This window comes from Eschrichtius robustus, chromosome 15 (genome assembly GCF_028021215.1).
Source record: "Eschrichtius robustus isolate mEscRob2 chromosome 15, mEscRob2.pri, whole genome shotgun sequence".
In the NCBI taxonomy this organism is placed as follows: Eukaryota; Metazoa; Chordata; class Mammalia; order Artiodactyla; family Eschrichtiidae; genus Eschrichtius; species Eschrichtius robustus.
Window position 1 is genome coordinate 54,836,633 of NC_090838.1, and position 23,728 is coordinate 54,860,360.

General features: G+C 39.9%; 1 protein-coding gene across 3 annotated transcripts in view; it reads right to left on the reverse strand.

Moving 5' to 3' along the window:
- Window positions 1-19,301: 19,301 nt before the first annotated feature.
- The window catches only part of PELI1 (pellino E3 ubiquitin protein ligase 1), a 95,243-nt gene continuing 90,816 nt past the window's right edge, over window positions 19,302-23,728 (reverse strand). For all 3 annotated transcript variants that reach the window (XM_068564828.1, XM_068564829.1, XM_068564827.1), the window contains 3 exons: window positions 22,503-22,700; window positions 22,224-22,412; window positions 19,302-21,646 (listed from right to left, as the gene is read on the reverse strand). In XM_068564828.1, the coding sequence (XP_068420929.1) occupies window positions 21,080-21,646; window positions 22,224-22,412; window positions 22,503-22,700 (954 nt within the window). In that variant the 3' untranslated portion in view covers window positions 19,302-21,079. The remainder of the gene's footprint in view (window positions 21,647-22,223; window positions 22,413-22,502; window positions 22,701-23,728) is intronic.

Genomic DNA, 23,728 nt, shown 5'->3' on the forward strand with positions numbered 1-23,728 from the left:
CTGCAGGAGAAGGAAAACCACATCAGAACAAAGAAGAGAAGCACTTTCCTCCTGCAGTGGTCCTCCAGTGCTCTTTACTGACAAGGCATCATGCCAGCTGCAAAGGAGAAATATTTACAGGGTCCAACTCCAGCATCACAAAGCAGGGTAGTAAAGGGTGGATTTGAGCTGAGAAGAAATAAACTGGTAACTGGAACATGCATCAAAATAAATTCTTTTAAATTTAAGGTTCTAATTAAGTTCTGGCTAGTCAAAGCTTTACAATGCCAACTCACCACACTGTGGTACACACACATCAGAAACATCTAGGAATTTGCAAAAATGCAGGGCATATCATCAGTAAAGCAATTTATTAATGTTATGTGTTGTCACTTACATGTGATGTTTATGTCTTTGGCCCACTGTCAGTGAGATTTATACTTGGAGTTATTTTCTTGAGAATGAATGTGAATGTCTGATTTGTCTGTATTCTTTCTCTAAACAATTCAGCCATAGACTGTTGACCAGCTGACACCAATCTTGTCTTTTTGATAGTAACATTTCTCAGGGTAATTCAATGGACATTTTGATTTACCAGAAAATCTGTTGTGAGGCTGGTAAATGTATCAGTTCATCAGGACCTGATTATTCTTGGGTGAACAGATGAAATTGAGTTTCTAAATCACAAATCAAAGGTCTAAACCTAAAAAAATCCCACAAGGACTCAGAGGCAAAGAATATACAAATCAATTTTCACTGCAAAGTAAAGGAGCTGTTACAGTGGAGGATTACTGGACTGAATGTCAATATTATGACATAGTATGAGTGTGTTTCATGTTTGGTAATTGCAATCATTGTTGCTTTTGTTGTGGTCATCCATGTACAATGCTTGGTGTCAGTCTATTTATCTCTTGTAAAAATAAAATACAGTGTGTGTGTGTGGAAAAAAAAAAAAAAAAAAAAGGTCTAAACCTTTGATGTAGAGCAGAGCAGATGTACAAATCATTGTACCACGGAAGCCTAGGTTGTCCAGTGAGACTTCCCCACTCACCATATACTGAGCTACCTAAAGGTAATGTGTGCAGCCAAGGGACAGAGCAAAGATAGCTAGTCAATGTCTTTGGCCTTGTTTGAAATTTGCCCCAGTGCTAATTGCTTGTGTAAGCCTATAGCTGCATATCATATAGATGTCTCAATTCATACTTCTAGTTTAGATTTGGGTGTGAAATGGCTTCCTAAAACAGGGCATGTGAATCAAGCTCTCTGGAATTTAGTTTCATTACTTGTAATGTGAGAAAGTTAGTAAAGATTACATAAGTGGTATGTTGAATAAGCACAATTCTCTGACCTAATCGAAAAGCAACCTTATATATTTATTTTTGCCCCCACTGTTCCATTACATATATATAAAGTCAGATGGTGAGGGGGAAGAGAGGTCATCTTTCTCTGCTCTAGGCTGAAAATTGTGGCAGGCCCTTAAATTTTCTGGCCACTCTGGCATCACAGACTTTCAACTTCAGTTATAAACAGTCTTGATACAGAAATTAGATAAGTGTAAGATACTAATCAAAGCTCCAAAGCTGATGTTAAGAACACACCTTTTCCTCTCCGCAAGCCCAAGACATCTTCACTCTGAAAGCTTGCAGTGGGAAGGGGGAGGGATATTGGATGGCTCTTCCTCAAGCCTTCTTGTCAAGTGAATGGAAATATTATTACAATGTTCCTGAGATCCACTCTCCACCGTTTTCTACCCTTCTCTCTGCCCAGGAGGCTGACCCTGTATGAATGTGTTCTCTTTCTCTTTGGCTGCCAGTTGGCTTTGGCCAATGGGGAGCCCTTGCAGAAGACCAGAGAAGGTCAAGGTATTCATCCCTTGGCTTTTTCCTAGTGAGACGGCCTTTGGTTGGCTTGGGTCAAGGTCACTGCTCCTCTTACTGTGGTCTGCTCCAAATAACACTCCCTTTCCAGATGCTGATAATCACTCCCTTAGGGTCCCAGGGTGTCAACCACTCTGTTTCTTTTAACCCCTAGTTCCCAGACTGTCCCTTGGGTTTTCATTACACCCCCAACAACCTCCTTACAAATAGTCTCTTTGAAAAGAAGCTCTTCTCAACTTATCCTAATTTAAGTGTACCATCTGTTTCCTGTTGGGACCCTATCTGGAAAAAATTCATCAAAATTCGTATTGCATAGCAACACTTGAAGTTTAAAAAATCCATTTTCTTAGATTAAGTAACACATCACAATACTCACTCTTAAAATCATTTGCCCCACAATGTTATTATCCAAAGTACTTCAACAACTACTGTACTGTACTGGGCCAAGTCTAGGTTCAGAAAAGCCAGAGCTGGGGCTTCTAGTCTCTCCCAATTCATCTCTTTCCTTCTTGTTCAGGGCTCTCTTGCTGGTAATCTCTCCCACCGAAAGGAAAAATGGACCTAATTAGTTTCAATATCTTCATGAATTAGTCTAATATATTTCCAGGAAAATATGCATTTTAAAAGAGAACTCCAGGATAAAAAATGAAGCTCTAATGACAGAAATTTCAGACTCTGAGACACCAGGAATGGGGAAGTATGTTTGACCTCATCTATTCTGAGCAAGATGAGGCCCAATTTTCCTACATCTTAAACATGTCACACAGGGCTGAGTTTTAAAGTCCCTGATTCAGTGTTTGTGCAACTGTTCAGGACTTTCCAGGGTATCAGTTATTCAAAAAAAATTTAGCCCAAGTCAAGGAGAGCTTAGCGTTTAGTTTTGAAAGTACAAGAAATACCTAAAGATTGAGGGTAATTGTTTTATAGTGTGCCTGAAAAATCACTAACGTTGCCTCTCTTTTTACGTCTTGCCTCTGATCAGCCCTGCCGCTTCAGCTACACTTAAATGAAAGAAATCAAGTAAACAACTTTTAGCAATCAGGGAACCTTAAAATTGCAGGTGATCTGTAGCAGGTTAAGCACACAGCAACACACATGCAATCATTCAAATTTTGTACCTGGCAAATTAGGCTAACAATTTAGACCTTGATCTGACTTGATTATTTGAAAAAGCTGCTTTTCTGTGGCATAAATGTAGATGCTAGTTCTGTCTTGCAGCCAAGTTTCTCCCTAGAAAGCCACATTAATCTTATGATTCCCTTACAAAGAAACTAGTAGAAATGATTTCTTCTAAATTGTAAACTAATAAAAAGGTATCCATGAGTGCTTGTCAAGTTTAAAAATATTGTCTTTCTCCTTTTCCCCTCTGAATGAACTTAGTTGGTTTTGGTCCACACGTATTTACTGTTTATTATGTGCCAGGCACTGTTTAATGCAAAAATACAGTGCTGAAGAAGGCAAACCAAGTCCCTGTCCAAGGTGGTTGCACTCCAAGTGAGGGGGAGATAGGTAACAAACATTTAAACAAACAAATAATATAATTTCAGGAACTAAGGGCTATGAAGAAGACAAAATAGGGTAATATGGTCGACGGTACCTGGGGTGGAATGTGGCTGCATGGTGACATCTGAGTTGAGATCTGAAGGCTGAGAAGGAGGCAGTAGTGTGACAATCTAGGGAAGAGCTCTGCTAGCAAAGAAACAGTAAGTGCAAAGGACCTGGGGTCAAAATGAGCCTGGTGTATTTGAGAGCAGAAAGGTGGTCAGTGTGGCTCTAGTAGAGTAAGATGGAAGGCTGGGAAGATGAGGCTGAAGAGGGAGGCGGAGTCAGGTCAGAGTGATAGGAAGCTATTGGAGGATTTAAAGCAGGGAAGCTGGGAAGTGATAGGATCTAATTTATATTTTAAAAAGAAAAGTCTGGCCGCTTTGTGGAGAATAGACTGTAGGAGGTCGGACATAGAAGCGGGAGACCACGGAGGAGACAATGGCAGAAGTCCAATGACAGATGCTGGCAGCCAGGCTGAGGGTTTCAGTAGCAAGGCCACGGCTGGCCCACACAGCGCTTTTGTGACAATTAGAAAAAGTCTCCCATTCCCTTTGGTGGTTCTGAATAGCAGATGGGTTATATATGGAGTGTGAAGAAAAGAGAGGAATCCAGAATGACTCAGGCTTGCACTGCCTAATTGGGTGGATAACGGTAGAATCAGTTTTATGTTCACTTTGAGGACCATGAAGTTTTTGCATCAGGGGGGTTTACCCAAGTCACAACTGAAAACTTAGTAACATTTACCACACTGACACTGGCTTCCCCGCAGCACTGGAAACCTTATGCTGATGTCATGGAGATAACATTGTGAGATATTCAACCAGCGTGTTTGCCTTCCCGGTAAACCCTGTCTCCATGGATCCTCCACCCAATGAGTCAATGACATGCTTTGAGTCACGGGGAGGAAAAAACCCAGCCAAGAATGGGTAAGTCATCATATACTTTGAGTTTCAAAATGGGATTGAAAAAAAATTCATAGCAAGACAATAGTTTGAAATGAACTGCCTTTGATTCGTAAAAGCCAGACTTTGTTGAAAGAAAAAAAATGTATTTGTATACACGGATGAGGCAGAGCTTGGAGGGCTGCCCCTGAGCAGGTCACAGACAGTGCCAGGAAGAACACAGGATGTGATGTCAGAGCCATTTTCCCATGGCTGGAAAGGAAGATAAACGTTGAAGCAGCAGGCAGGAAGTTGTGAGAGTCAGAGGGTGTGAGCACAGGGTTGCCCCAGATGAGGGGTGCAGGGGCCCTAACGGCAGGAGGGGTGTGTACCCTGCTTTTCCCTTTGGAACTAGGCCAACTACAGACAAGTGGAAATGCTAGGGTTGGGCAATGAGGGGCCTTGAGAAATGCTCCCAGTTCCCGGGCCTGTGCGTGGTCTGCAGCAGAGCCCGTGGGAGAATGACGAAGGCTGACAGGATGAACGGGCTGCAGGAGGCCTGGCCTTGGGCCAAGAAGGTACAAGGTGTGCGGCCTTTACCACTGAGGGCCGTGGTGGGGACCGTGGCTGTCAGTGGCTGGTATCAGTGTAGCCCAAAGGCCAGAGAAAACAATTTCCTCACCATGGCCTCACGGTCAGGAAGTCCTGGCGGTTGGCAGACTTCCCCTGCACCTCCCCTGTAGCGTGCCTTTCACCTGGGCAATATTTTTGGAGAGGGAACAGGGAGAGAAGAACCCTGCGATAAGGGAGAAACCCCGAAAGACTGAGTGATTTTCCGAGGGAGACTGGTTTAAACCTAAAGGAGATATCTTTTATTTGCAAGATCAAGTGTTTTCCACCTACATCAGCAATGGGGGCTTTTTAGCAAGAAGTTGTTATAGACAATAAAGTTACCATATATATTTTTGTAAATCTGATTTATTTAGTGTGTCCATTTCAAGGCTGCTACATTAGGAAGGTCTGTATCTTTACTGAATGAAGAGAACTCAGCTTATGTACCTCAGCCTATGATGGAGTGGGGGAGGGGCGAGGGAGAGGGCAGGGCTTGATTCTGTCAACACTGGTTGCGTCCCCAGGGACGGCAGCTCGAGGACAGAGGAGAGAGAAAGACTTATTTTTCACAGTATACCTTTTGTAACTTTTGTATTTGTACCATGTGTAAGCATTAACTATTCAAAAAATAAAGTAAAATGGGAAAAAAATAAAAGTTTCTGAAATGAAAAAAAATGCAGATGCACAGAATCTCATATTCGACGCTTGACAATTAACATTCAATACTTTTCATCTCACCAGGAACCTCTGAGCCATTTCTCCTTCTTGGCGCACCCTGGGTTTATTCCTTTCATTTGTGCTGGTGTTGGTTTTGTAAGCTCTCTTGCCACTCCAGCTTGCCCATGACCCATCTGTGCTTTGTACCCCAAACACAGTACATCCTGTGGGTAGACCGTCCATTATCCAGGGGAAAACAGTCCTATTGACCCAGTCAGTCTTACCTGTCGTCCTGGATTGAGGTGTGGAAAGGATTAATGAGGGGTAGATCTGGTTGTTTCCACCTCTTTGGCATCAAGTAGCAGTGGGGAATTAGCGGAAAGGACTTGAGTACTGGGGTCAAACTCACTAGGACTTGCCTCTGCTGGCTACTAGCTTTAGGTCCTCGGGTGAGTCTTGAGTTTCTTCTTCTACACATTAGAGTTAATATAAGCCTCATTGGGTCAACCTAGCACAATGCTAGAACTGTTCTGATTACCCTCAATCCCCAGTCCAAGAGAAGAGAGATTAATTTTGATAAAATCTTACATCCAGCCAAACTCAGCGTACCTCTTCTCCCTGTTTTCCTTGGTTTCTACCCAAGGCCTAAGCCCCTCCATTCATCTATCACATCCTTTACTCTCATTTACATCCTTCCCTATACTTTTACTCCCTTGACCCAATCTTCCTCTACTTCCTTCCTTCATTAAATGTATTTTCATTTGCAAGTACCAGGCAGCTCAAGTCTAACTGGTTTGAACATTAAGGGCATTTATTGACTCAAGGGGCTGAAAATTCAGCAGTGGCAAGGGCCTTGGGTTGGCTGCAGTTCAGAATTACTATGGTCTCTGTTTCTTTCTGTCTCTCCACTCCACCAACCCTCAGCATTGCTTTATTCTGGGACTGACTCCCCTAGTGTTTATAGGCTGGATGTCAGCAGCAATTGGGCCCACATACTTCCTCATTATGTCCAGAGGGACTGAGAGGGAGTGAGTCTATAAGCATCAAACAAAAATCTTAACCTTCCATTAGTTGGAATAGCATGAACCGATCATGGTGACTAGGAGACAGCCATGTGCTACTTCACTAAGGTCTGAATTGTCCACCCTTGAGCCAATCACCGTGGCAAGGGAGAGGGGATTACCATGATTAATTTAGACCAATGGTTCTCAACTGTGAGCAGTAACACCTCCTTAAGATTATTGAAACATGTTGTTATGACTGGGGGTATCACTGGCATTTACTGGGTGGGAGCTAGGAGCTTCGAATGTCTTGCAATGTACAGGACAGTCCTGTACAATGAAGAATTGGCCTGCCTCAAATGCCAATAGTGCCCCACCAAGACATACTGGCTGAGACAATCAGGGCACATCACCCTGAAGTTGAGGGTTTACTTTCCTCTGAAGTGTGACAATACATAAGCCACACTAGGGTGAAGAGATACCTGAACAAAAATGACCAGATCACTCAGCTCCTTCCTCACCTTTATTGGCTCCCTTCTGTCTACTTAAATCCCTCTTGACAATATCATTTACTTCCTAGCCCCATTCTGTTGTACCTACCCAGGTAAACCCTCTTGTGGCAGTGATTCTTAGTATCTCCCAAGGTCTGGGCTCAAATTTTTAAATTTAAAATGTAACTGGTCACATGGCCATCCATAATAAAGACTAAAATTTTCAGCCTCCTTGCAGCTAGATATGTCAAAGGACCAAGCTATGGTCAATGGATTTAGGTAGAAGTGGCATATGCCCTTCTGCTGGTCCTGCCTTCTTCCTGCTGACCAAAATGCAAACAAAATGGATGGAGCTGGAGTAACCATGTTAGACCATGACATGGAAGCCAAACCCTGATGGCAAAGTAAGGCACTCAAAAGAATTTTGATTCCTGACACACTGGTGCTCTATTCTAGCCTCATTAGTCTGCCTGGATTTTTATGTAAGAGGGCAATCGACTTCTTTCATGTTTTGTTTTTTTTTTCTGTCACTTGCAACCAAACATAACTATGTAACAATATTGGACCAATCTAACTGCCTCCCCACATCAACACTGGGGGTTCAAATGCTGATGGTCAGTCAAATCACATGACTAAGCAGATCACTGCCAATATCTGGTATATTCTCCACCATCACCTGGGTCCTCAGTGCTGCCCAGCAGTGTCTCCAATTCTCTCCCGTAGCCACTTCAAACCTCCTTCATGCTCCTCAAATTTTCATTCTTTCTTCTCCTATTTCCCTCTCTGCTTATTTCAGAGGGAAGATACAAGAAACCATTAGATAAGAACTTCCCCCCTCAGTTGCCCACCTCCAACATTGCTTATATCCACACCGTTGTTTTTTTTCCCTTTCCTCCAGTTACAATGAAATTAGCTTGTCTCAGGCTAATTCTTCCCATGTGCTATGGATCCAATCTCCTCCATCCTATGCTCTATCCATTATCTTCCTCCCCTCCTCCAAAGGCTCCTTCCTTTCAGCCTTTAAACATCCTTAAGTAGCTCTAATCTGCAAACACACAAAAACCTTTCCTTCAACCTTGCATCTCTGTCCAGTTTTCTCCCTTCTCCTCCTCTCTCCTTCCTGCCTCTCCTCTATTCCCTATTTACTCCCTTCCCTCCCTTCTCTCCTTTGCTTCTCCCTCTCCATCTCCTCCCCTCCATAATCAAACTATTTGACTTTTCCAGGTCTCCACTTCATCATCCTCAAACCTCTGAAGCTTGGCTTCTACTTTTCTCACTCCTTGAAAATGCAGTTGTCAAGGTCACAGACACCTTCCTTGTAGCTAAATCCAAAGAATATTGCTCAACCCTTGACTTACTTTGCTCCTCAGTAATTTGACACTGTAGACCAGCCCTCCTTAATGGGTTCTCTTCTCTTGACTTCCACGTCATCGATCTCTTCTGGTTTTCTGTCTTTTTCCCTCTGACATCTCTTTCTCAGTCTTTGCTATGGGTTTCTCTTCTTCCACCCTACCCCTTAATGTTAATGTTCCATCTGGTTGGGTCACAGCTTCCTGGGAGGTCTTACTCATAGGACCTCAGGCTGATACTCTCCAAATCCGTATCTCCAAGGTGGATCTTATTTTGGGTTTCAGAATCATACATTCAACTGCCAACAGAACAGCATCATGGATAGTTTATAGTGATCTCAAACTACATTCATCCTCCTCCCTTCCCTATAAACCTGCTCTTCTGTTATACCATACAGGGAATGAACTACCATCTATATCAAGTTGCCCAAGCCAGAGTCATGGCTCCTCTTTCATCTGGTCAGTCATAAAGTCCTGCCAAGTCTACTTTTAAATACATTAAATGTTTAAGATCCATCTGCCTCTCTCCATTCCCACCACTACTTCCTGTATGCAGTTCCCAATCATCTCTCACTTGGGCTATTCTGCAACTTTCTGTCTCTCTGCATCCAGTCTTGCATACCTGTTCTCCACAGCAGTCAGAGAGAGTGATCTTTCAAAAGTGCAGATCTGATCTCGTCATTCCCCGTCTCCCTATGGCTATCAGGATAGAGCTCAAGGACACCTTGTCTTTTCTTACAAAAGCCCTGTCTGATGTGTCTCCCTCCTGTATCTTTTCCTCCCCTTTTTTGTACTTTCCACTTAGCCACATTCAGTTTCAGTTACTCAAATATGCACTGCTCTCTACTGGTGCTGAGCCTCTGCACAAGCTCATCCCTCGCTAGGAATCCTCTTCCCACTGCCTCCACTGCCACCTTCCCCTGTCCTCTTCCTTCAAGTCAGGCTTCTCTGACCTCCCAAGTCTGGTTCAGTGCCCCTCCTATGTGCCCTTAAACGATCTTTATTTCTGTCATAGCACTTACACATATTGTAATTGCTTACTTACTCGTTCCCTTTGACTAGATTTTCAGCATTGTGAGGGTAGGGACCATGTCTGTTTTATTCTTTATTCAGTGCCTCTCACTTACTAGATGCTCAATATATTTTTGTTGACTAAATGAACCCAAAGTAGGTATTCAATACATGCTTCCCTTCCCAGTGGATAAACACGTCTGACTAGTCAGGTAATTAGAAGGTATTCAATGAAACAACTGCTCTCAGGGTGGGGGAAATGAAAGAATCCCTCTCTAGACATCTTATTTAATGTTGAAAAACAAAAACCCACTGAATTTAATAGAGCACTGTAAATTGTGATGTTCATGTGGAGAAAAAGACCAATTAAAATCAGCTCTTGCTTTCCAATTTGTCAACAGGCTTTCTTCTTTGAGGTTTCCCCATGACTCCCACAGAACAAGGAGAGAAAGGTATATCACAACTGTCGGCAAAGATTCTCATTACTTTCCTCTCCACTCAAGAATGAAGTTCTTCTCTCCTATCTTGTGATCTCAAGGTTGCTAGAAAATTAAAAATAACTCTTCATCCTTCATGAAGGATGAAGGGTCCAGTTCTGCTCAAATATTCAATGAATATTTAACTGAAGGCTGACTCTATACAAGACATCCTCTTATTTTTCACACTCTCTTCAAGTTTTATGAAGGATCGAACTTAGTCTCCTACAAGTATTTTATTCTCTTGCACAGACTTCCCTTCAAGAGGGCAGCCTGTACTCTACTGCCAAAGGCCCTGTAGCTTTTAAGAAGCAGAATGAGGGCTTCCCTGGTGGCGCAGTGGTTGAGAATCTGCCTGCCAATGCAGGGGACACAGGTTCGAGCCCTGGTCTGGGAGGATCCCACATGCTGCGGAGCAACTAGGCCCGTGAGCCACAGCTACTGAGCCTGAGCCTCTGGAGCTTGTGCTCCGCGACAAGAGAGGCCGTGACAGTGAGAGGCCCGCGCACCGCGATGAAGAGTGGCCCCCGCTCGCCGCAACTAGAGAAAGCCCTCGCATAGAAACGAAGACCCAACACAGCCAAAAATAAATTAAAAAAAAAAAAAAAGCAGCAGAATGAAATCAGATAAATAGTTTCTGTCCCAGCCATACAGGTCCAAATCACATCACTCATTTAAGATACCAAAAAGAATTTTGCTCTGAGCTACTTTTCTAATCACATTGATCATGATGCATTGCACTACTTACTCTTTCTTACCCATTCATTCCAGTATATATTAGCCCCTGGTACCTGTTTGCTGGTCATAGAATAGTTTTTCTCCATGAGAAAACAATTGGTCCAGAAAGGAGATCAAATTTTGGATCAAACAGCAAACCAACTCCACTATCTCCAATTTCATTTAAAGAACTGATCTTCTGGAATTTCACAAAAGCATGGCATTACCTTGTTGGCACCCATCTAAGTTTAGTTTGCTTAGATACAATGCCAGAAAACACAAAGCAAATGCTGGCATTTCAGAAATGCTGTGTTGGCTGGAAATGAACCATGAAAACGGAAGCAAATGGAAGCAAATGAAAGAGGGTCTTAAAGTCAGTGCGTTCTTGCCAATCAGGAAGACGAAGTTGTCACTGCATAAGATTCCATTTTGTTTACTTATACCAAGTTCTCCAAATAAATAAAGACTTCTATCACCTTTCCACATAAAAGAGAAACTTAAAAAAAAAGAAAGCCACAAAACAGATTTTCTGGAAATGTTCTCAACTCAATGAGATGTGAGCTTCCTGTTGTGTGTAAATCTTCTCTAGTGAATGCTGGGTCTTATGGTTATAAGTGTACTTACAAATCAGACCAGGGGTATTTGGGAACCCAGAAGGTTAGTTGGTAGCTCAAAGTGTCAGCCATAACGAGCAATGAACATGACAAAAGTTAAATTAATGTAATATTCTCAGGCTAAAAATTTAAACTACTGCATGTTATATCAATTCTTTCACTCACGTCTCTCCCATTTTGTAGAATATGTCACTGGTAAGCAGGTGTAATTCATAATGAAGGAAAGCATCAAAAGGTTAAGATCGACTTTCTATTTGAATTCCCATTACAACCAAGCATATTCGCAGATCAAAAAGATGTTCAAACTGGTGTCACAGGTCAACATATAATTAAATTCCAACACAGGCTCATAGAGACAAGTTCCTTGGAATTTGTTGTTAGGGAATTTGACATGTTGGGTCACTGCTCTGAACTGTCCCCCAAACTATACCCTTTCAGGGATGTTTTGGCTATGAATAATTTGGAATATCCTTTCCTTTAGCCACTAAATGATTAAGAAGATCCTTAGACTGAAGATAGCTTTATAATTCATTTAAAATTCTTTCTGACTTTGTTGTATATCAAAGAAGCTACTGAGCTCCCCAAGTGAAGAGACCATAAATTTATTAGTCTGGGACCATCTGCTCTTACAAGTCTAGTTCCACACATAGGACCAGCACCAAAGTCCTTAGGAACTAAGATGAGGTAGAACGAGTATTAATTAACTGATGTCAAAGGGTTGGATTTTCTCTTCCCATAGGATATCAGGTAACAAGATTCATGACCACAGATAGATATCAGGTAATGAGATTCATGACCACAGATAGAGCCAAGGAGTTAAACATAAAAGTATGTTACAAAATTACAGGAAATGCTGGCTTTAGTATAATTAGATCCTCTCCAAAGGGACTGTATAGCTTAATATTTTCTCACTCTCCTCACTCACTTAGGCTCTAGTTTATTTACAATGAATAACTGCCCTTTGTTACCGACGCTGATAATGGAACATCTGAGGACTGGTATCCGAGGCCAGACTGGATTAAGGCTTGGACTCGTGCCTTGTCTGAAGAATTCCTTGTTTTTGTGAAATTCCACCCAGATATTTTCAATGGCTCTTTTGTATTTAAAAAGGAATTAAAACACTTCGGTAAATAAATATGGCCATATTTGAAGTCAGTAGCAATAATGAAACCATAAAAGCATCTTCAAACAAACTCTTGATTGTTAACTTTCAAACTTTAAAAATCCTGTAACACGTACCAAAGCAGTAAACGTTCTTTTAGCGCTTCTCTGCGAAAGGCCACATCCCAAGAGTAGTATCTTTGACTTTCATTTCATCACCTCACAAGTATCACGTCATAGTTATATTATGTTACCTCTACAACTAAATACCAACTGTGCATAGTACACCTGACTCAGTGCTTCTTGCCACCGTTGAGTGCTCTGAAAAAAATCAATCAAAAATACAACTAACATTTGCATTCATTCAGTGTGACTAATATAGAAATTACACTAACAAACTTGTCAGAATTTACACACTCAAGTGAACACTGTTTCTTTCAAAAAGTCATCATGAGGAGCTATACTTATTCCAAAATTGGGAGCAGGTGTTTGGGGTGTGGGGAGGGAGGGGAAGGAGAGAGGGAAAAGAGAGAGAAATTGCTTGAGAGAGAGGCAGTGGTGGTGAAGGGGGAATCCAAGAAACTGCCTGTCTCTGGATGTAATGATTCCTACCCATAATTTCCACACCTGGACATTAGGATAATTACTATGCTTTCTCTGTTGGGGGCCACAAGTTCTCTAACTTCCCGCCCCCAATCCCTGTGCAAACTCAACTTTGGAAGTAACTGCCTTAGGGATCCTAACATGTTACCAAGACCCACAGTGGGGAATTCCTCCCATTACCCCTCTCAGCTGTCACCAGAGCCCATCCCTTCTTTGGGAGCTCCTACCACCTACAGGTCTCTGACAGCCTTTCTTGTGGAAGTTCCTTTTCTTGTGTCTGTACACCTAGCCCAATTTAACTCCTCTCTCTCCACCTAAAGATCTGCCCCTCAAGATTCAAGATTTAGACAACTTTATGGGTACTTAGGGTTTAGGTTGCTATTATTATTCAATTACATTGTGGACCAAGAAAAATTCTGAGTTGCTTGACAATACAGTAATTTTAACATTTTAATGAGACATTACAATCACCACTTCAAATAACTTATTTTCCAAAGGTCAACTGAAAAAGACGCCTACTGAAAGTGAAGGGTATCTGAATGTGTTGCAGTCCTGCAGAGGTGCGGTATGCAAAACAACTGTGCTAACTTCACAATAAATAGAAAAGTAAAATAAGTGCCCTGTCAGTGAGTGAGCGCTCTTGTTGGCTGAATGATTCACGTAGAGGCCAAATGGCTGTAAGTGACACTACTGAACAACTCTTGATTTTCTTTTACTCTTATCTTTCATTTCCAAACTAGATAACCTTTTAATGAAAAGAATTCTGAAACAGACCATCCCCTACGTTTGGGAGCCATTGTTTATATGACAATGAGAGTTGATGTTTTAACTCTGCTGACACTTTGAATTTAAAAATAAAAACGATTAAAGTGCATGTACTTATCTCTGCTTCAACAAACAAAACATGGCCATTGAACTGAATCTTGGTGACTCAAGTTCATGATAATCAAGAGTGTTAGGGGACACAGGGGACCGAGGTTCTAGTACTGGATTTATCAATCGGTAGCTACTACCTAACAAGGCCTTGGTTTCTCACCTGTAGCTTAATTGCCAAGATCCCTTCTAGTTTATATTCTATATTTTTATTAATAGTTATACAGTAATATGATATAGTAAAACTTTAGGAAATTCTAAGGTGGGTAGATCTTAACTTTCCCTTTCAATCTTGGCTGTCTTCTGTGTCTTCCCCAACCAATAAGAGGCTCAAAAACTTGAATTTCTGGATGACATACTTTTGGGCTATAATTGATATTTCTTCTCTCTTCTCCAGGATAATCCTTTTTGTTCTCTTCTGACACCACCCATGGGTTTTCTCCTTGTTGCCCTGTCAACCTTCTAGCAATTGTCACTTTTGCCATACCTCCACCTTTTCCATTTTTGTCTTTTCGACCAATGAAAACACATTTTCTGATTAAATAAACAGCTTCTGTAACCTTCATTCTTTTGACTGTTTTTGTTAATGCTTCTACTCAGACTGTTTGGATAGCTTAACAGTTCAGAGTTCTAACAGTTTTCTATAATTATATAACAAATAGTTTTTGAGCATCTACATGTGCCAGGCACCACGACAGCCCTTTATCAACCTGGGGAAGAATTCTTTCAATGTGTTCCATCATTAAAATGGGGAAGCAGCAGATATGACACCAAAAGCACAGGCAACAAAAACAAAAATACACAAGTGGGACACACTAAGAAGCTTCTACACAGCAAAGGAAACAAAAGAATGAAAAAGCAACCTATGGAATAGGAGAAAATATTTGCAAACCATGTATATAAGAAACTCTTACAACTCAATAGTAAAATAAACTAATAACCTGATTAAAAAATGGACTAAGCACTTGAATAGCCATTTCTCTAAAGACGACATACAGATGGCCAACAAGTATAGGAAAAAATGCTCAATGCCACTAATCATCAGGGAAATGCAAATCAAAACCGCAAAAAGATATCCCTTCACACCTGTCAGGTTGCTATTATCAAAAACAAAAGATGACAAAGTATTGGCGAGGAGCTGGAGAAACTGGAACTTTTGCCCACTGTTGGTGGGAATGTAAAATGGTGCAGCCTCTATGGAAAGCAAAACTACCATATGATCCAGCGATCCCATTTCTGGGTATTTAACCAAAAGAATTGAAATCAGAATCTTGAAGAGATGTTGGCACTCCCTGTTCACTGCAGCACTATTCACAAGAGTCAAGAAGTGGAACAACCTATATGTCTGACAGATAAATGGATATAAAGTAAATAAATAAACACACACACATTTACACACACACATACACATATAGTCTGGAATACTATTCAGCCTTAAAAAAGAAGGAAATTCTGCAATACGCAACAACATGGACGAACCTTCAGGACATTATGCTAAATGAAATAAGCGAGTCACAGGAAGACAAATACTGCATGAATCTACTTATATGAAGGAATGGCACTGCTTCCTGAATGTGAATTTCTCTGCTTGCAGGACCAGAAATGAGTACAAGTTTCTGTAGCAGTGGATTTGTTGCTACCTTCCAGGCAGCTGCCCTGGATCTTGTAACTGATCACGTTCCCCTTACTGAATAACCTACTAAACACCTTTGCACTAAATCTATTTGTGACTCACCTTTAGCAAGTTTACAGGCCTTCATTAAATCTACTTGTGTACTCATGCCAATGCTGATTCTTACTTTGTTATAATACCAAATTCTTTTACTTCTTCCAAAAATTTTTACTATTGATGTTTAACATTCATTATAATTTTTATAAGCCACCTTAAATCATTTTTGAAAAATTGTTTAAAATTGATTTAAAAAAAGACTTCAAATTCCAGTGGAGGGGGGCGGACAGTAAAATGTAGCACCTGCGTACACAGGTATGGAGCAAGACTTCCGAGGTTCAAATTTTGACTCCTCTAGTGATGAGCCATGTGAACCTTGGGCAAGTTACTAGACACTGCTGTGTCTGGTTCCTATTGTAAATGGAGACATACAGATATAGAAAACAAACTTATGCTTACCGGGGGTAAGGTGGGAGAGGGACAAACTGGGATATTGGGATTGACGTATACACACTACTATATACAAAACAGATAACTAATAAGTACCTACTGTAGAGCACAGGGAACTCTACTCAATACTCTGTAATGACCTATATGGGGAAAGAAGCTAAAAAAAGAGTGGAGATACATATATATATATATATATATATATATATACACGCACACATATATATATATACATATATATATATATTTACCTGATTCACTTTGCTGTACAGCAGAAACTAACACAGCATTGTAAATCAACTATACTCCAATAAAAATTTAAAAAAATAAATAAAATGGAGATAATAGTTCCTCTCTCAAAGGGTTGTTTTGAGTTTTAAATAAAATCAGTAATATACTTAGAATGATGCATTTAGAACAGTGCTTGGCACATAGCAAACACTCAAATGTTAGCTGTGAGGAATTTTTGTGCTGTAGTTTAGCATACATAGCTGGGTTTACAATCTAATGTCAGTCTAAACAAACCAGCATTCCCATCATATCATGTAACAGAATGTTTGGACATGATATTTTACAATGATTACTAGAAGAACTCTTTTGATCTTCTTTACTGCATTTTCTGCTGACAATATTATCAAAGACAGGCATATTTCCTTAAGGGAAGCTGGATATTAAAATCTGGACTTATAAAATAGGTTCAAGAGTTGTTTTCCGTTAACATTTAAATATTAAAATTAAAACACACACAACTGTGCTCTGCCACTGCCAGAAAGGATTTGAAGCAACAAAATATTAAGCTTCAATAAAACTGAGAATTTTTTTTAAAAGCAAGCAAGAGCTAAGGACAAAGGTGTATATGAGCGAGATGGGAGAAAAACTGTATCAGAACAAGTTGGCTAAAGGAAGTTACTGTAGTTGAAAACAGAACTTCATTTCCTCAGAGGGCAGCCAAAGCAAAGGGAGAAACATGAGAAGTATCCTGACTCTCTATTTCAATGAAAGGAAGCTGGCCCTTAATCAGGAGGAATACTTTTTTGTTTCTAAGCCAGCATAGGATACATGGGGAACACTGATGATAATAATTAAGAACTTTGACAGTAGTCAAAGAAAAGAAAGAAGCAGAGACAGTTTTCGGTAAATACCTCGTCTAAGAGGAGTCTCAATCTAATGTCCAAGGCTAAGTTCCACAGTCAGTACACCCTCCCCCACAAACTGTTCTCTACTTCACTAAATGACAGTTCGATCCTTCTAGTTAGTTATTCAGGCTAATAACCAAGTCGTCCTTGACTCCTCTTCGTTCTTTCACACTCCGTATCTGATCTGCCACAAATATCATCAACTCTGCTTTCAAAGCCTACCCAGATTCTGGTTACTTTTCAAACCAGCTCCACTGCCCCCACGCTTTGACCTAAGTCGCCATCATTTTCCCCCAGGATTACTGCAACAGTCTCCTAACTGGTCTCCCTGCTCCACTTCAGTCTATTTGGATCTTATTAAAATCGAAGTCTGAGCACGTCATTCCCTTGTTCAAAATCCTCCTATGGCCCCCCACTCATTCACAATAAGTCAAAAATCTCAGGAGGCTCTCTGAGATCTAGTTCCACCCCCATGCCCCACTTCTTCTCTGTCTCTTTACCTCTTTGACCTGACCTGCTCCTCCTCTCCCTTCACACCACATGGCCACACTGGCCTCTTGGCTGTTACAGAAATGTTCCAAGCGTCAGGACCCTTGCAATTGGTGTTCCCTCTGCCTAAATGCTCTTCTCCTAAGTAGCCACTCCCTTCAGATCTTTACTCAAATACCACCTTCCCAGCGGGGCTTTCTGTTGCTCTGTTTAATACTGCAAACACTCCGCACACCCACACACATCACACATGACGCTCTGTATCGACGTTCTGTATCTCCCTTTTCTGCTTTATTTGTCCCTCAGCACTGCTCACTACCATACTATGTCTTTTAATTTTCATGTTCATTTCCATCTTCCCCACTAGAATGTAAACCCCATGAAGGCAGGGTTTTGTTTTGTTTTGTTTTTTCCTGCTACATCACCCAGTGTTAGAACAGGGCTTGTTGCACAGTGGATATTCAAATATCCGCTGTAAGAATGTGTGGGTAAAATTCTGAGGGCATGGCCTTAGAGTATACTTATATAGGAGTAATTCTGAAAGCGGGAGTGGGAGATAGAGTAATACAGTTCAGTTATGTAGTATTTTGGTGATCTGATTTGCTACATGGTTAATGCTTAGAACACAAAAACCAAAGAATGGATCACAGATCTTTCAGCCAGTGGTCTCTAAAGTGGGGTAGCATAAGATGATCACCTGGGATGAGGGGCCAACATGTTGGAATTATATTTTTTTTATAAAGTTAAAGAAATAATGGATGGACTTTCACTGGTGCCCTCACTCAGTCTATGTGTCAGAAGGTCATGCATCACACATGGTTCTTGGGGCACTCTTCTGAAGGAAGAGTGGAGTGGGAGTACTCATGTTAGATGTAATTATATATTTACATGATTATTTATTCCTATCCTGTTTCACACGTACTAGAAGATTTTTATATCATGAAAGTAAGCAATCACAGCTTCGAGAAGATAACATGATGAAAGACTCCTCTTTCTAGATATCTACCCTGTCTTGCTTCATGACCCTAACATTTTAGATGAAGGGAAATTTAATTCACTGTACAATGTAAGGAACATTTAGATATTAAGATCACTTTGATAAAAGAATTGAGCCATAAAGATTGTCTTTCTTGAGAGTGCATTTAGGAGACCTAAATACAACTTCTTCTCTTTGGCCAGAATACTGACATTCCCTTAATACAACTGAATAAGTAAAAGTATTCCGTTAGGCATTGGCAAAATGAAAGAATTAATAATTAAAATGCTTGAACAGAAAAAGTATGACTAAAGATTTAAATTACCTGAGTTTTCAAAACTTAAATTTGATAGAAAGTGAACCAGATTTTTCTTAGTTGGTAGGAGGAAATTCAGGCACCTCGGGAAGAACATGAACCTTTTATGATCACTGAGGCACTATTAAACGGTCTAGTACGCAACCTGCTACAAGCCATCTCTCCAGCAGGGCTTAACTTAGAAAAAGGCCTCAATTATTCAACCACTAAAGAAGTTCCTCTATTGATAAGTAAGAGATGCTTTCCCAAGAGAACCAGAGATTTAAAGTGTTACATTAAATGCAAACTCCTCATCTATTTCAAGTGAATATTTTTGAAGTGTGGACTAGATTTGTCCACAAGTTTTCACTTCTGGTTTCCCATTCTCAGTTATGCAAAAATGAACTCACAAAGGCAAATTCAAATATCTATTTTGAAAAGTATTTACTCAGTTTGAATAAATTAATTGCAAATAAAAATCAGCTACAATATATAGCCTGAATAGAAATGACTAGAACAAATACAACACAGGACTTGATTTCCTTGCATTAGTCACAAAGCATGTGACAATCTAGAAAACTTCAAAATCAATTATATTTCTTTGAAAAAGGAGTAACAGCAGTTACTGATACATCACAACTAGTCAACTTATAATACAAAGTTTCCTGACATGCATTTCCTGAGTGAACCCAAATGATTTTTTAAAACAAGGAAATTTTGACAAGTTGAAGTAAAGTAAAATAGTTCATGGCTTCTAAGCAACAGGTTTTGTTTTTTAAAAACCAAAAGAAAATTCAGAACAGCACTGTAATAGGATAAATTAAAGCTGTGCTACCACATACAAAATTTTGCTAGAGTCAATTAAGTATAATACAATTTTTCGAACTAAAAGAAAACAAAAGATTAAAAAAATGATTCTGTCTAATCTAAAAGTGTACTGATTTCTACAAGTGTCACAAAGGGTTTGATGTAGTGCAACTGTCTATACTTTCCTTGTGGTGTGTTAAAAAAAAAAGGGGGGGTGGGGGGAGGGGAGAAGAAATGTTTTCTTGCTTCTGAAAGCAAAGAACTTACTGGAATTAGAGAATAAACTGACCATGCAAGTATGTCCCTCCATTTGGCTGTCACTGGTGCTCATTTGCCAACCAAGCATTTCCTTGAGTCACACTGTGGCAACTGTCCTTTTAGGATTCAAGCCCACAGTTAAGGCTGGTCTGTTAGATTAAAAAAAAAGAGCACTGTTGTCATTCAACCCTTTATATCTCTCTAAATTTCTTACCTGAATAAGTCCAAATACAGGATAGTTAATTAAGCATTTCTTGTTCTAAAAGCAAATCAAGTCACTCTCCTTTCTTGTTATTTATGCTTTTTCTCATGGGAATGATTTTTTTTTCTAGAAACAGTGAACAGATGAACCACAGTTTATATCTAAAAAATAAACTTGCCAAATGTTGCTGATACTAAAAACAGATTAGTTATCATGGGAGAAAAATAGATAATCTAGATTAAATTGCATATTCAAAGGAGCATGTGAAATGTTTCTTAGCATTAAGTTTTTGTTATAGTACTACACATGGGAGAAACACTGAGGAAATAAAATCTTTCCTGATTATCTTCAATGTGGTTAAAAACAAACACCTCTTACATAATGGTAATTAATATGAATTTGTTTTTACAAAGTATTCTAATTTACCAAATTTCATATTTAGATGGGGGTGGGGAGAGAGGCTCTCTTGTCCTTCTTCCTAACTTTGCAAATCCTTGAGCTATGCTTGCTAAACTACCATTCACACCAAGAGTGTGAGACCATCGTTACCATGCTGCTCTACCAAGAACATTCTAAGATATTTTCTATAATAAAGATAAATAGAAAAAAAGTGAATATACATGTTGCTGTATTTTACAATGTTTGCAACAAACTGTAAACTAACATAGTTTGAACCAACAGTATCCTCAGTTATACAAAACAATTTTTCAACACTGAGGATGGGTGATTCAAAACACTAAAATGAAGGCATCAAATTAGACTATGTCTTTTTCTCCTCAAAATATATTTTCAAAACTCAGAATTCAGAAGTCTGGTACTTTTGGAAATTCCTTTGCTTGAGTTTCCCAGATTTTTGCTCAGAAATTGCTACTATTTATTATAAATGTTTAAAAAAATTACTCATCTTAATGCAAATGACCAGAGCAGAAAAACTGTGATGTGGACAACAGGTTGGAAAACCCAAATCACTTAGCTTATAAATGTATAATGTAGTCCTGGAGGACAACGGTCTGTTAGTCTAGAGGTCCTTGGAAAATAAGTCTGATGTAGCCTTGTTCACCAGCCAACTGATGTGCACAAAAGGGACAGGCTGCATGAAAAGTATGAGTACCATGTGGAAGCGGGATCTGGGACCAGTAGGCAGTTGTCTTTTCTGAACACACATGCCCACACGGGCTAAACGCATGGGTTGGAGGGCCGGCGTCCACATAAAATCCAGCTTCACATCCAAGCCACAGAGGGACATAGGGACCAACAGACCTACACATAGGACATTCACGATCTTTTCCATCACGTTCTTCTTTGTTTCCCCAGTTATGATAGCCATGCACATGGCCGCAGTTCAGATACACCCATGGTTGCTTTTCATCAACAACATCTTTCCTCTTCATACTAGGAAATGCTAGTGTGTTGAACCCTACAGGGCACTGAGGTCGTGCTGCATTGATTTCCTGTCTTAAAGCTTCTAAATGCTTCACGGTAGGAGTGTGGGAAAGTCCTTCTGCAGTACGCCACAGCAATGTTGCACCACAGAGGTCAATTAATGAGCCATCTTGTAACTGATTGGTTTCAATTTCCACCTAGAGGAAACAAGAATCAAAAAAACACATTCACCACTGAGTTTTGGATTTTTACCTAAGAGTTTCGGTCTTACGTGCTCCTTACTCAAGAATCAAGATTTCCTCTGGTTGTTTATTTAAGAAACTCGAATGGCAGTCATGAAAAAGATGGGTTTGAAAATCAAGGATAAAATATTGAGCAGTAACTTACCTCTTTTCAGCTTTATAGTAAAGACAATTTATGATTAAAACATCTGGCTGATCAGTAAGTTTAATATTTCCAATTTGGTAAATATGTTGGTCAAAGATATACAGATACAAGTAGAAAATACACAGAGTGCTATTTAAATTGGGAAAGCTTAGGTTTTAAAATATATTAACATAATATAAAAGAAGAATAAAGTTTTAGAGTGTTCTAATTGAAACATTAAGATATTATCCTCCTGGTATAGTATTTGGTAGTCAGCACTTGATAGCCATACTTGGTACTCTGTGTCAGCAAAAGATTTAATAGTTTTTGGGAATATGTAATGCACTCAGTCCAACTCACCCTCTGCGTTTACTGCTGTTAAATAAGAAGCTACATCTCAGTACTTACCATTTTCCCTCGCTGCTGAGCTGATCTGGTTTCACGCAGGCTGAATACATTTCCACACACTGATATTTCTCTCCATATTCCAGGCTTGGAGTCTTCTGTGAACCCATTGCGTGGATGCATAACAAGAACGCCATTGGTGGTCAAGCCATCCATCTGTCCATCTGATGTCTTCCATTTGGCAGCCTTCTCCTAGTAGGAAAAATAGTGAGCTTCTGTTTATTTGTAATTGGGAAATAGAAGTGGTTATAAAATGCAACATTTAGGAAAAAAGCTTTTTACCCCAAGAAAGATGTTTTTTGATGAGTCAAATCCTGCAGCATAAATCCGTGCTGTAAAGGGGGGATTCCGTTCACATATGATTCTACAGGCAAATCTTGATATGGTGCTTTGCACTGACTGTGTATCAGAATTACTTTGACTTCCAGGAACTGTGTCAGTTACTACAAAGTCAATGGGACTTTCAGTCGACCGACCAATCTAAGGGAAAAACAAATATCTATAAACCTATTCAAAGGAACACAATGGAAAATCCACTCAAGAAAGGCACAAACAGTAAGGTGAAATCATTAAGCCTCTGAAATTTCTAATGCTCAAACTTATCATACTTAACTCTGGGGCATCTATACCCTTGAAAACCAATCTGTCACATTTCCTCTGATGTAGTAATCACTTAGAGCAATAAAATTTAGTAGGAACTTACAACCCAGAATATATGAAACCCTCAGGGAATGAAGAGTTTAGGATGGCTGAGATTTCTAGGTGGCTGCAGATTTTAATTTTAACCCCTTTGGACAGAAATATGTCTACCATGTATTACTCTAGTTTCCTTAACAGAGTATAATGAACATAAAAGTAAATCTTTTATGATGACTCCAGGACATTACACTATGAATACCATTTATATTAAGCTGAACTGCACTGATGTCTTCAGGTGCTATAAAGGTATAAAGGAACGCTGATCCTTATGTTAAAGGTTTACGAAGCCGTGCTTTGAGGTCTTATGTATAATTCACAGGATTCTTGTGTCTCTTCTGTCAGGTTGTCAGCTACCATTTATTGCTGTTGGGCATATTTGCCTCTAGCAGCACACGCCTCCTCTAACTAGTTACTCTAATTCTGCCATGGGTTGAGAAATCAAAATAACCAAACTTCAAAGAACAGTATTTCAAAAGGTTCCTAGTGATGGCCTAAGGGATTCTCCAGGGAGCAGGGAAAAGTGCATGGACTTTGTGGCATTTATCTTATATGCCTAGGTGTCCTTTTTGTTTTCTTCCTCGTTCTTGGCCATATTTCAGAGAGACAAGGTTCTTAGAACGAAGTTCTGCTGGGTGAGGTGTCAGTGAATTAAACATCTTCAAAGGTCTAGCAAGTATAAATTAATTTCATTTTGGAAGATGAATGTTGAAAAGAAAAAAGGAAATCAGTGGAAGAGATGACAAAAGTGACAAATGTCACAGTTTTAAAGTAAACATTTAGAAATCAGTTCATTAATGTCTTTGTTATAA